Source organism: Anopheles ziemanni, chromosome 3 (genome assembly GCF_943734765.1).
Source record: "Anopheles ziemanni chromosome 3, idAnoZiCoDA_A2_x.2, whole genome shotgun sequence".
Classification (NCBI taxonomy): Eukaryota; Metazoa; Arthropoda; class Insecta; order Diptera; family Culicidae; genus Anopheles; species Anopheles ziemanni.
The window spans coordinates 30,185,738-30,199,757 of record NC_080706.1 but is presented as its reverse complement, the minus strand read 5'-3'; the positions used below and the strand labels follow the sequence as shown (position 1 = coordinate 30,199,757).

Below are 14,020 nucleotides of genomic sequence, written 5' to 3'. Positions count from 1 at the left end.
TGCGTATGGGGCACTGAAAATGGATGGAAATTGCTCCACCCTGCCAAGGGAACCATTTTCCCTTCCTGTTGAAGATGGCAAACAGTGTGAAGATTCAAGTTTTCTTTTAGTACTAACGAGTGAGTGCTGCACAAACGTTCAGCAGATTTGTGCTGGGTGCGGTTAGAAAGAGCCCTCGTCGTTATCGCGGAGGCTGGGTGCTTTGTTTTTTTTTTTGTTTTTCCTCTTTTGCCATATTTCTCTCAAACTGTCATCGCCATCTTGGACGCGTAGCGTTTTATTCATACACGACGGGTGAACGGGTACTTGCGAAACGAGAACGACCGCAAATATAACGTCCACCACGGCCACGACGACGGTGACGGGCGTAAGTGCGTCCGCGTCGCAGAAGAAAAAGAAAAGCAGCAACATGCTGGGCCGGAAGCAGAGCATCAAGGGTGAACCGGTCCTGGCGGACTACGGGCCGGAGGAGTCCCTCAACGAGAGTGCAGACATTGAGTGGGTCAACAAGGTACCGTACGCAGCGTCCGAGACTTTGCTTTTGGGGGCAGGAGTAACCCTTCGGAACACGTTTGGGTCTGGAGCACAGTTTTTCCACACAGGCTCAAACGGGTTCTACGCCCACTTCCTGCCTTCCTTTGATCGTAATAGAAGATCGTGGTACTCCACCGCGTTTCCCCAATTTGGGGGATAGGAAACCGATAAACTTCATCTTGGTGTTGCAGTAGTAAACCGTTACGTTGCATCCGTCTCCGTGTGTCGTTGTTGATTGCAATAATCATTTATCGTTCACGTCTGGTTTGTCGTTACTGTTGTTTTTCTTGTTGTTTTTTTTTTGCATCACTGTGGAACATTATGGCGCGTCCCTCCCGTGTCCAATAGTACTCCCGAACGACTCGCCGTTAGAGACATCAGCCATCCTTCATCATTATCATGATCTGCCCAACCATCCGTGTATAAAACAATAACTTAAACTAAAAGTCAAATATAAATCCCATAATAAACCCAACCGTAGACCAATGCTGACCATGCGTAGTTGTGAAGGTATTTGTTGATGGTATTCACACCTATCGGGAATGTGTTTTTCTTTTTTACTGCCTTTGTTTTATTCCAATTTTTTCCACTTTCTTGGATTTAGTTTGTTAGAATTTCTCTATAGCTTCGACGGTTTAACGGCCGTTTTTCTTTTGTTTTCTTCCATGATTCACTTTAGTTTTCGTTTCTTTTCCTAATAAAAACGGCACATTATTGCCTTCGGGCTCGCGATATTTTCTTGTCGCCTGATACTTCTCTCGCTTTCTCCTCCCCCCTTTCCAACTGGCCCGGCATTACTATCCGCTTCCGGAACCTTCGTCCCGTGTTCACCGCGGAATCGATTAATCAGTTCGATCCGGCCGCACCTTTGCAATCGCTTGCCGCATTCTCACATGCCCGCATTCCGAATTCTCTGCCCTTTCCTTTCGCACGTTGGTAAGCATTTTGTTTCCGTCCGTTTGTCACCGAACCATTTCGGGGTGTTGCCGGAGGGAGAAGAGAAAAAAGTCTGGAATGGCACCTGCACGCCAGATAGACCATTACCGTGGTGCTGGGGGGATTGTGGCCAGTGTAGTGTTTATCGCGCTCACGCTCTCACTTTGCCCACCCTCTTTCGCTCTGCTGCCCGCTGGTTGCTCGGTTCGGTGAAATTTATTCAACTGGAATTTTCCGGGTACTAGCATTACGGCACGATAACCGTTCCGTCATTCCGAACCGTTAAGATTGATAAACGAGTGAAATGAACGTAACGTTGACCTTTTTCAGAGAAGGTTGTACGCTGGCGCTATGAAGAAATAAGGCGTCCATACTATTTATAAAACGATAGTTCAATGATTGATGCGCATGGTTTGATGATGGAGGCGCATGGTGTAGTGATGGAGGCGCATGGTGTTTCATGCAAAAGACTAAAATGCCATCACAGAATTCCATGTGCCTATCTATCATTCAAATTATGACTAAATTGAGTTGCATGTTTGTTGTACTTTACTGCTCTGTTGTATTGTCACGAATTCTTCTAACTTTAATTTTTTTTAATGAATGAATATTACACAGAGGAGTTTAAAAGACTGATTTTCTACAACTACTTGTACAGTTAGTCTATAGAAAGCGTGTTTTATGCAAATTTCAAAAATTTAAATTTTTACAACAGTTTTTTTGTGTGTTCCTCTGCCAAGTTTTTGCTTTGGCACTAAATCGGCGACCGTTACTTTGCCACTCTCTAAGGAGGGTATTTCTGACCTGCTGACGCTATATTTTAAACCAGTCGAATGAATGTCAAACGTTTGTACAGCTGCAAAACTATTTTATTCTTAATGTAACTAGTGTTGGGGGCGCCCAAATTTCATAGAAATCTAAATAATAAATAATTTACATGAGGTTTGCTAATGAAAAGCGACTGCTAGCAAAATTACTCTATACCAACCCTTGTTACGTGACTCTGCTGGCTAATTTGCGTTTGTAAGCATTCTGTATAAGAAAGCTTGGTTTAAGAAATCGTTAATGGTTTCGCACCAATTCCAAATACACACAGAAGGAAAGGTTTGTCATGACCCTTAATTGTAGGTTGGGACGAACAATAAATCTCAAACGTCATGTTAATTGTAACTTATAAGCAGCTTTCGTTTGTACAGATTTTTCTTCTTAATTGTATACAGTAGAATTTAAAGAAGTTTGGTCACGTCATGTCGTCATCACTTTTTCAACTATACTTCCAACTCTTAGCTGACCTGAATGGAGGCGCATGGTACTTCAGGCCATGCCCAAATGGAATTTTGGGGAAAAAAAACGTATTTTTGCGTGTGTAACCATCTACTTCTACGATTACAGTTTCGAAAGTACACGTGGTACGGGAATAATACGGAAAATATTCTTCCTATTATGTTTCTGAATCTATTTCGGTGTTTCTGTCAGCTGAAAATATTTTCATCCTGTGTAATAAATATCAGTTGCAGGAAAACTGTTTGTTCATTTGTCCAAAACTTGTCTCAACTCTATTAACACGTCCTGTGCATATTATTAGTATTCTGTAAAATAGTTCAGAATGAAATAATGATGGTCTTCAGCTAATGAAATATCCTTCCAAAATATTCAACATGTAAAAATATTTCTTATTTTAAGTTAGCACTAAGTTTTTTTTTTACCGAATTTATACTATTAAATTATTTTGAAAATAAGTACTTCCTTCAGCGTTGCTAAATTTTTGCATGTAGTGGTTTTTATTGCCTGTGTAAAATTTTCAATTTTGCTATATTTTACCATTTTTTAAGTAAAAACTTCCCTCGTAAATTGCTTTGTTTCATGTTTATATTCCATGTAAACCCAAGGCATGTACGAATGTCATAAAGAAACATATCCATCCACATCCTAAAGCCGCAAGGCAAATCCATGCGTACACATCCATGCCGCGCTCAATCTCTACATATTCGCTATTTGCATGAGCATGAAGTCACCATAAATCCTTGCGAAATCGATAACCTACCGTTGCTCTGTCATTTGGCAACACTGCCCACATCCACTCGCGGTCCCGACTAACACCGTTTACCGTCTTCCCTTTGGCCACCCGGGAAAAAAAAGCTATGGGTTCGACGGCTGATGCGACTGTGTGCCTTGATATCGTTGACGTCCGTCTCGCTGAACACGCCGAAAACGTTCGAGCGCCACCCGTTCCTGCAGTACTGCACGTTCTGCTGCGATTCGGTGGCCACGTTGCTCTTCACCTCGGAAATGATTGCCAAAATACACATCCGCGGAGCACTGAGGGTAATGTACCGTTCGGACCCCGTTGGTTTGGTTGGCGTTCGGTTGGTTGTAATGATTTTTGTTTGTCTCTTCTTTTTCCGAACGCTTCCGTGCGAATAGGGGGAAGCGCCATACTTCAAGGACCACTGGTGCCAGTTTGACGCGTCGATGGTCGTCTTCCTGTGGCTGTCGGTGAGCCTGCAGGTGTTCGAGATGCTCGGTATTGTGCCAAAATTTTCCTACCTCAGCACGGTGCGCGCCCCGCGGCCACTCATCATGATACGCTTCCTGCGCGTCTTCCTCAAGTTCTCGATGCCGAAGAGCCGCATCAACCAGATCTTCAAGCGCTCGAGCCAGCAGATCTACAACGTGACGCTGTTCTTCCTCTTCTTCATGTCACTGTACGGGCTGCTCGGGGTGCAGTTTTTCGGCGAGCTGAAGAACCACTGCGTGCTGAACACGACCGACAAGGAGAGCCTCACGATCAACTCGCTCGCCATCCCGGACACGTTCTGCTCGCTCGATCCGAGCTCCGGCTACCAGTGCCCGACCGGCATGAAGTGCATGAAGATGGACTTCCTCACCAAGAACGCGATGGGTTTCACCGGGTTCGAGGATATCGCGACGAGCATCTTCACCGTGTACCAGGCGGCGTCGCAGGAAGGCTGGGTGTTTATCATGTACCGGGCGATCGACTCGTTGCCAGCCTGGCGGGCCGCGTTCTACTTCAGCACGATGATCTTCTTCCTGGCGTGGCTGGTGAAGAACGTTTTCATCGCCGTCATTACGGAGACGTTCAATGAGATACGCGTACAGTTCCAGCAGATGTGGGGCGTCCGGGGACACATCCAGAATAGCACCGCGTCGCAGATAATCACCGGAGACGATAGTGGCTGGAAGTTGGTGACGATCGACGATAACAAGCATGGTGGTATCGCACCGGAAACGTGCCACACCATCCTTCGTTCGCCCTACTTCCGCATGCTGGTGATGACGGTCGTGTTGGCGAACGGGATCGTAACGGCGACGATGCACTTCAAGCACGATGGCCGCCAACGGCATGTGTTCTACGAGAAGTACTACTACATCGAGATTGCGTTCACGTTCTTCCTCGATCTCGAGACGCTGTTCAAGATCTACTGTCTCGGGTGGCGCAGCTACTTCAAGCACTCGATCCACAAGTTCGAGCTGCTGCTCGCGATCGGCACAACGCTGCACGTCATCCCGGCACTGTACCTGAGCGGATTTACCTACTTCCAGGTGTTGCGCGTCGTGCGGCTCATCAAAGCTTCACCGATGCTCGAGGGCTTCGTGTACAAGATCTTCGGGCCGGGCAAGAAGCTCGGCTCGCTGATCATCTTCACCATGTGCCTGCTGATCATCAGCTCGAGCATCTCGATGCAGCTGTTCTGCTTCCTGTGCGACTACACCAAGTTCGAGAGCTTCCCGGACGCGTTCATGTCCATGTTTCAGATCCTCACGCAGGAGGCCTGGGTCGAGGTGATGGACGAGACGATGATACGGACGAGCAAGACGCTGACACCGCTCGTGGCGGTCTACTTCATACTGTACCATCTGTTTGTCACACTGGTAGGTAAAGACTTTACGGTCGTCATGCGATGTTCCGGTGAGAACGACCATCGAACTTAATGCTCTCTCCCCGCAGATTGTGCTGAGTTTGTTCGTGGCCGTCATTCTCGACAACTTGGAGCTGGACGAGGACATCAAGAAGCTGAAGCAGCTGAAGTTCCGCGAGCAGAGCGCCGAAATCAAGGAAACGCTGCCGTTCCGGTTGCGGATCTTCGAAAAGTTTCCCGACTCACCGCAGATGGCCATCCTGCACAAGATCCCGAACGACTTTACGCTGCCGAAGGTGCGCGAATCGTTCATGAAGCAGTTCGTGCTGGAGATGGAACCCGAGGACCTGGAGGGCTACCAGCGCCCGATGCCGGAATGCTGGGACTCGCGGATCGCGTACAAAAAACACCGCCCGATTAACGTGATGAACAAGACGGCGAAAGTGTGCATGGTCGGTAGCGACCTGCGGAAGCTGGCCATCACGCACATCATCAACGATTCGAACAATCAGCGACTAATGCTGGGCGATTCGTCGCTTCTGCCCGTCGCCGGCACTAAGGCGGGTCTGAAACCGCAAGGTACGATCACCCAGACCAAACCGTGGCGTGTCGATCAGAAGAAGTTCGGGTCCCGGTCGATCCGGCGCTCGGTACGGAGCGGTTCCATTAAGCTGAAGCAAACGTACGAACATCTGATGGAGAACGGAGACATTGGAGCGGCCAGCCGCGTTACGTCGTCCCGGGCGCGCCCGCACGATCTAGATATCAAGATCCTGCAGGCTAAACGGCAGCAGGCAGAGATGCGCCGTAATCAGCGCGAGGAGGATCTGCGGGAGAACCACCCGTTCTTCGATACGCCACTGTTCGCCGTCCCGCGGGAGAGTCGCTTCCGCAAGATCTGCCAACGGATCGTGCACGGACGGTACGATGCCCGGCTGAAGGATCCTCTGACCGGCAAGGAGCGGAAGGTTCAATACAAAAGCTTACAGTGAGTTTGCTCGGACGTCAACTCCCTAAATCCTCTACATCCGATACCGTTCTTTTCCGTTTTTAGCAACTTCCTCGGTTTGGTAACGTACCTCGACTGGGTAATGATCTGCGTGACGACACTGTCCTGCATTTCGATGATGTTTGAATCGCCCCAGTACCGCGTGATGGAACACGTCCCGCTGCAGGTGGCCGAGTACGCGTTCGTCGTGTTCATGAGTCTCGAGCTGGCGCTAAAAATCCTCGCCGATGGGTTGTTTTTCACCCCGAAGGCCTACATCAAGGACGTCGCCTCGGTGCTGGACGTGTTTATCTACGTCGTGTCGACAAGCTTCCTCATCTGGATGCCGCGCCAGGTACCGAGCAACTCCTCCGCCCAGCTCCTGATGATCCTACGCTGCCTACGTCCGCTGCGAATCTTTACGCTCGTGCCGCACATGCGCAAAGTGGTGTACGAGCTGTGCCGGGGTTTTAAGGAGATCCTGCTCGTATCGACCCTACTCATCCTGTTGATGTTCGTCTTCGCTAGCTACGGTGTGCAGCTGTACGGTGGAAGGTTGGCACGCTGCAATGACCCAACGATCCAGAAGCGTGAGGACTGTGTCGGTGTCTTTATGCGGCGTGTGTTCGTTACGAAGATGAAGCTTACACCGGGTCGTAACGAGTCGTACCCATCGATGCTGGTCCCACGCGTTTGGGCCAACCCACGCCGGTTCAACTTCGACAACATCGGTGATGCCATGCTGGCGCTGTTTGAGGTTCTCTCGTATAAGGGTTGGATCGATGTTCGGGATGTGCTCATCAAGGCCCTTGGGCCCGTGCACGCGATCTACATCCACGTGTACATCTTCCTTGGTTGCATGATCGGCTTGACGCTGTTTGTTGGTGTGGTGATCGCGAACTACTCGGAGAACAAGGGTACCGCCCTGTTGACGGTCGATCAGCGCCGTTGGTGCGATTTGAAGAAGCGACTGAAGATCGCCCAACCGCTTCATCTCCCGCCGAGACCGGACGGGCGCAAATTTAGAGCCTTTGTGTATGACATCACACAGCATATCGCTTTCAAGCGGTGCATTGCCGTGGTAGTGCTCGTCAACAGTATGCTTCTGTCGATCACGGTGAGTTGATTCCATTCGATATCTGCTCGGCACTTGACGATCGCTTCCATTTATTACCTCTTGATACTTCCAGTGGACGAAAGATGAGGTGCACACCGAACGGCTGGTGATCGTCAGTACGATCTTAACGTTCGTCTTTGTCATCGAGGTGGTCATGAAGAACATTGCGTTCACGCCGCGGGGCTACTGGCAGTCGCGCCGAAACCGTTACGATCTACTGGTCACCGTGGCCGGCGTCGTGTGGATCTTCCTGCAGACTACACTGCGAGTAAGTTTGCCCGTTTTCCCGTTTATCGATACGATCCTTTTCCTTTCTCACGATCTCTTACTCTTTCGCTCCGACTTCCTTTCTCCCTCGAATCAATCAATCAAATCAGAGCGATTTATCATATTTCATTGGTTTTATGGTTGTCATATTGCGATTTTTCACAATAACTGGCAAGCATACGACCTTGAAAATGTTAATGCTTACCGTCGGTGTGTCGGTGTGTAAGTCGTTCTTCATCATCTTCGGTATGTTCCTGCTCGTGTTCTTCTACGCCCTCGCCGGCACGATTCTGTTCGGCACGGTCAAGTACGGGGAAGGCATCGGTCGGTAAGTATGCCCTTGTCCCACAGGTCCCCATCCTCCCACTTCCCGTTCAAGAGCTCCACATCCCGCCAACCCTTCGCAACCGGTTCCAAAAGCGAATGATCATGTTGTCCCAGTCTTGGATCACTTGGATCGATTAAATTAAAAAAGTGGTACACCTGCAAAAATGGAATCCTCTCGGCATTATTGAGTCATACTTTTAGTTGAAAAATTAAGATAAAGTCGTTGATTTAGCGGGTGTTTTATGTGTTTAGTAGGAAAGTTTGCACCGATGCGATCTGAATTTTTCAATTTAAACTATGATCCAACAATGTTGCCATGTGTTGAATGAAATGTTGTGGATGAATAACAGACTCCATTTCTATCAACGGGCCAATTCGTTCCATCCGTACTCCCTTCGGTATTCCCAAAAAACCCTTTCTTGTTCCCACAACTCAAACAAGAAGTGAATCTAAATTCCGTAAAGCTCGCAAAACTCATTAGGAACTCCCACCGAACCCACCCAACCACCTCATCCTACAGCTTCGGTCCACCGAAAAGTTAGTCTGTCGCACGGTACCCGTAGCGTATTGGCCGCCATCCGGGTCCGGGTGCGCCACCGGAACCGAACCGCACGACAGCACGCCCGCGGCCACGACAAACGCTGAACGAATCCCCTTTTCCCTCCTTCGGTTCGGTCGGAACGGTAGGACGGTACGCTGAAGCTCCGACCATAATACGATGCGGAATGTTTGCCCCACCTTGCCCAATTGCTGGCCTCGACGTGCCTTCCGCCGTTCCCACCGATTGCTCGCTCGTGGCAGTTTGGTGGCAGAAGTTAGCTGGCGCACTTCACAACTACCTCCGGAAGCTGTCGTCTGGCTCCCGTCCTGGCGCTTGCGTTCGTTCAGCGTTTGCCGCAATTCCCTTCTTGACGGCGACGGTACGCCGAGGCAGCCGGCTAACTTACACGGTGTCCGCACGTGTAGTGTCGCCACTCGATACCCATCGTTTGAGCTATCGTTTTGCTTTGGTTTAAAACTGTCCCATTTTCCATCAGCCATTTCACCGAAGCCATATGTTTCTTCCGTTTGTTATTTTAAACATTTACTAATAACGATTCGTTGCTTTCGGTAATTGAATGAGCTCTACCGTATTCTGGAGTCACGGTGGCTTGCAAGCCTTGTCTTAACGAGCACAAACCATTGTCCAATATTAAATCTCTATTCTACCCTCTGTTTGCTATCGTTCCCCGCAACGATATGCGAGCCGATCTCACAAGTAGAGTAAAAGCTTGTACCCCGGTTGCGTCTCGCAAACCGGGCTCACGATCGATACTCGAACCGATCCTACTCGTTCAGGTAACGTGCGAACCGCTGTAAGTGCCTCACGATATTCTTCTCCGTAACCGCCTACCATCGCCTGTAAACTGTTTTCATTTACTCTCGATCTCGTTTAATGCTATCTCGTTGGTGCTTGCGTGCAGACAGTTGTGTTCAGTTCGTCGAATGGTTGTGTTCTGTTACTCCAATCGTCATCCACACACAACCGAAACCTTCCAACTTCGTTCTGTGTGCTGTTTGACTTGTTTGCCCTACGATCTTCATGTTGGACTTCCGTTTTGTTTTTTTACTTCCTTATACTTTCTGCTCGGGCCGTGTGAATTGCAGTCCAGCGTTTGCTAAATGTTAAACCATAATGCAACAGAAATCTCTCGCCAATGTCTTCGGTGCACAAAACCTTACCCTCAATGTTGGAGCCATGATAAAAACTTTAAATTATTCTTTTCCCTTCGATTCCTGTTTTAAAGCATTTGAAACGTTCCAATATGGTCTGACGAGTCTTGTCTATGTTTGAGCTCTCATTATTTCTAGGTTGCCAATTCAATTCCACCATTATCTTTGATGTTGTAATTATTGTTCTGGGTTTCTATTTCGTAACTCGCTGGAAACGAGCGATTGTTTCGTTTCGTGTGATTTTTGTTTAGTAAAAAAGTACGTTTGTTCGCCTGACTCAATTCACTACCGCATGCCGTATAGATTGTCGGAATTCCAGCTTCGCTAAGAAAACAATCATCAACACAATTTTATTCTACTCGTTATGTTTATAAAGTATTGCTCTAGAGAAGTTTTAAGAAACATAAAAACGACGTAAATTAAGACACGATCAATTTGTGGCGCTGTTGAGCTGTTCAACCGACGCCCTTCCATATGAACATCTCCAAGCCCATCCCCAAAACACACGATCACATAATATCGTTATTGCCTTGGTTAAGGACTGCAACATGATCCACGCAACTGTATCCTTTCTTCACGCACATCTTCTTGCGCTTACCGTTTTGCTATCACCTCTCGTAGAAACGCTCCCTTGGGGTAGAACCAGTTTGAGTTTGACATAGTTAGAAGCTATCATTTTGTTCTTTATGTCCAAAAAAATTAACCACGTCATTCATTGTTCGTTCATGTGCTACTTTTCACTTTTTACTGATCGTTCATTTCAGTAGCACCATTTAAAACCTGGAAAATGTTTAATAAATATGGTATTGTCCTTCAACAATGTTTTCTCCAATTGATTTCGTTTTTCCCTTTAATAACTTTTCTCATTTTCTTCTTCTTCTTCTTCTCTCTTTCTCTTTCTCTTTCTCTCTATCCACCTACCAATATCCAATTTCTTCTCCGTTCATTTCTTTTTTCTCCTGTTATGTACCATCATGTATCGATAAATTGCTTTCGAAATTTTAAAAATTTACAATTATAACTGTTCATTACATTTTTGGCTAATGTTTTGTGTTGAACTTCTTGGTTCGATCCTGCTTGTGGTTGATGAACGTTACTGCTCTGCAACTTACGTGAACGTGCTAATGCGAAAACAAACCATCTCTTGAAACCCACCCTCGCCCCATTTAAATCCCGACCCACCCATCCGAATGAAAAAACCGCGTTCGTACGCCCCGCACACAGCCGGGCCAACTTCGGTTCGCCCGTGACCGGCGTAGCGATGCTGTTTCGCATCGTCACCGGTGAGGACTGGAACAAGATCATGCACGACTGCATGGTGCAGCCACCGTACTGCACGCCGGCCGCCAACTACTGGGAGACGGACTGTGGCAACTTTACCGCTAGCCTGATCTACTTCTGCACCTTCTACGTCATCATCACGTACATCGTGCTGAACCTGCTTGTCGGTAAAGTGTCGGGAGAACCGAGTATCGTATCGTATTTCTGGAACAGACATATTTGACCGATCGATTGCGCTTGTCCTTGCAGCTATTATCATGGAGAACTTTTCGCTGTTCTACTCGAACGAAGAGGATGCCCTGCTCTCGTATGCCGATATACGCAACTTCCAGAACACCTGGAACGTTGTGGACATACACCAGCGGGGTGTGATTCCGGTGCGACGGGTGAAGTTTATACTGCGGCTTCTGAAGGGTCGGCTAGAGTGTGATCCCCAGAAGGACCGGCTGTTGTTCAAGTACATGTGCTACGAGCTGGACAAGCTGCACAACGGCGAGGACGTTACGTTTCACGACGTGATCAAGTGAGTGAGAGGATCTCTCTTCTTACGGCCCCAATGGGTCAATACAGTCATCTGTAGTTAAGTTATTTTTCCGGTTGAATTAATTCATATTTAATTTTTTTAACCATTCCAAACTGATTTATTTGAATTAATTTTTTAGCATAGGTCTTAAATCACAATAAAGTCATGAGCAATGCAAGCCAATTGAAGTAAGATCGCCTAGCGTGGTATTCTCATTCGAGTTGCATACGCAAATATATTTCGATTCAACTAACTAATGTATTATGTTTTAACGATTTGCATAATTTGTTTTAAACTCCCTTCTCCGTGGAACCTTCCGTTCAATAGAATTTTGCTTTATCTAAAAACATCTATCATCAAGGAATAATGCAACTCGCGACTGCTTATGCCCTTTTTGGTCAAAATGGAAAGGGCTACGAAAATCTTTACAAAGATTATCTCTTGAGACATACAATTTTATTTGGATAATGAAACTCCTCTTAATCAAATTAACTTTCTTCTAACTTGCTTAACTCTTGAACTATTTGGTTTTGTATGACTTCCTTGACCTTTTTCACATTCAGCATGCTGTCCTATCGCTCGGTGGACATTCGCAAAGCCCTGCAGCTGGAGGAGCTTTTGGCACGCGAAGAGTTCGAGTACATCATCGAGGAGGAGGTGGCAAAGCAAACGATACGCACCTGGCTGGAGGGATGCTTGAAGAAAATTCGAGCCAATAACGTGGCGGTGAGTTTTCTTAGATTCTATGGAAAATCTTCTCTAATGTAATTTATCTTTCTTTGTGTAGAAACAGCAAAATTCACTGATTGCCGGACTGCGGGCGACGAATGATCAAAAGCAGCAGCAACAACAACAGCAGCAACAGCAGCAGCAACAGCAGCAGCAGCAACAACAGCAGCAGCAGCCATCAACGGCACCTGCTGGCCAACAGTTGCCACAACCACAACAGCAGCAACAGCAACAACAACAGCAGCAGCAGCAGCAGCAGCTACCGGTACAACAACAGTCTGCTACCCAAACGCAACCTCTTCCCACTCAAGGAGTGTCCCCCATGCAACCGACCGCACAATCCAATCAACAGCAAACGGTCACCAGTTCTAATCAAATGTCGAAACCATCGGACGAACAGGGCACTACTGCGGTCGGTAAGGATGGGTCCGGTTTGGAAGCGACCGATCCGGCGGCCACCGACCAGAGCGTGAAGGATTTGGAAAATAATGCCAAAAACCGCAAGAAAACGGTAGCGACGGTGCTGAACCGATCCGACTCGACGGGCTCGAGCAGTGGCCGCAAGTTTCTTGCACCCACCCTATCCGATCCGCAGGCCAAGAACGAAAAGGATCGCTACATGAGCAAGAAGAAGCAACAACGGGTACCGCCATCCCTGAACACGGGCAAAGGGTCCCACCTGGGGGAGCTCGGTGCGCACAGTCTGCACCTACACTATCACCACAGCTTCTCCTCCCATGGACACGGCGGTGACCATTCGCCCCATGCTCAGCAGCACCAGCAGTCACAGCAGCAGCACCAGCAGCAGCAGCCCAACAGTAGCAAGTTTGGCCATTCGCATACGAACATGATCTACGAAGTGCACGACTGGTGGCAGGAACAGGTTCTTTGCACTCACAGCGAAGAGGAGGACAATTAAAGCGCCTAGGGGATTTCAGATCAACAATGGATATGTAGGTTTAGTCGACCTTCTAGTCAGTATTAGGAACTTTTTTCCATCCTCAACTACCCCCGCCCGTAACCCAGTGAGGGCTGTAGTCAGTGAGAACTAGATTACAGTTAGTTTTATATGGTAAATTTTAAATTTGCGGCCCGGGCGCCGTTTTATTAAATGTGTTGTTAATGTTAACAGAGTAGGCGTAGTTATGTCGTGTTTGTTATACTGCAAAGAGCATGAACGTTACCGTACGATGATGTGGCAGAGGAATATTGTTAACCGAACCGTGTAAGGTTAGTTGGGGATGCTTAGGGATGCACGTGCACGGAGTCAACCGCCGCCAAAAGTGTTGCCATTGCTAGGTAAAAACAGAGTTAACCATTGATGTGTGCACACTTAACACAAACGCTTCCCTTTACGTTGTTGAAAGCAAACACAAACGACTGTTTTTTCCCGTTTTACGTACATGTTTGGTTTAGGCTGAAAGGATGATGTTATTTAAATTTCAAACCATAGACCACGTAGAGCGGCCAAATAAATAGTGATTAAAATGTTTAGAAGAATAGTAACATTTTAAATAGAAACATCATGGGCTTGCACTTTATTGTTTAAACATTAGATTCTTACTTACAGCACAACTGAAGAGATATATTGGCCTGATGAAGCTCCTTCGGAATAAATCGAGAATGCTAATTCATTAATGTTAGCCACAGAAAAGGGTCACTAGGGCAAAAAGCACCGCCACGAAATGAAACACTCAACGATAATCTGGACCTAAGTGTTGAAC

The 14,020-nt window shown here is 47.4% G+C and overlaps 1 protein-coding gene across 1 annotated transcript; it reads left to right on the top strand.

Annotated features, from left to right (window-relative positions):
- The first annotated feature begins 409 nt into the window (after positions 1-409).
- On the top strand, positions 410-13,756 carry LOC131287078 (sodium leak channel NALCN). Its single transcript, XM_058316094.1, has 11 exons — positions 410-511; positions 3,610-3,795; positions 3,895-5,364; positions 5,441-6,339; positions 6,406-7,456; positions 7,530-7,724; positions 7,834-8,051; positions 10,988-11,211; positions 11,294-11,567; positions 12,131-12,293; positions 12,355-13,756. Exons 1-11 carry the CDS (start codon positions 410-412, stop codon positions 13,213-13,215), a joined length of 5,643 nt encoding a protein of 1,880 aa, XP_058172077.1. The 3' UTR covers positions 13,216-13,756.
- The last annotated feature ends 264 nt before the right edge of the window (positions 13,757-14,020 follow it).

Excerpts from the sequence above, each read along its gene's own strand:
- LOC131287078 (XM_058316094.1), top strand. The coding sequence starts at position 410 with ATGCTGGGCCGGAAGCAGAGCATCAAGGGTGAACCGGTCCTGGCGGAC. Across the intron at positions 512-3,609 it reads ACATTGAGTGGGTCAACAAG|CTATGGGTTCGACGGCTGAT; the intron begins GTACCGTACGCA and ends GGGAAAAAAAAG. Across the intron at positions 11,568-12,130 it reads ACGTTTCACGACGTGATCAA|CATGCTGTCCTATCGCTCGG; the intron begins GTGAGTGAGAGG and ends TTTCACATTCAG.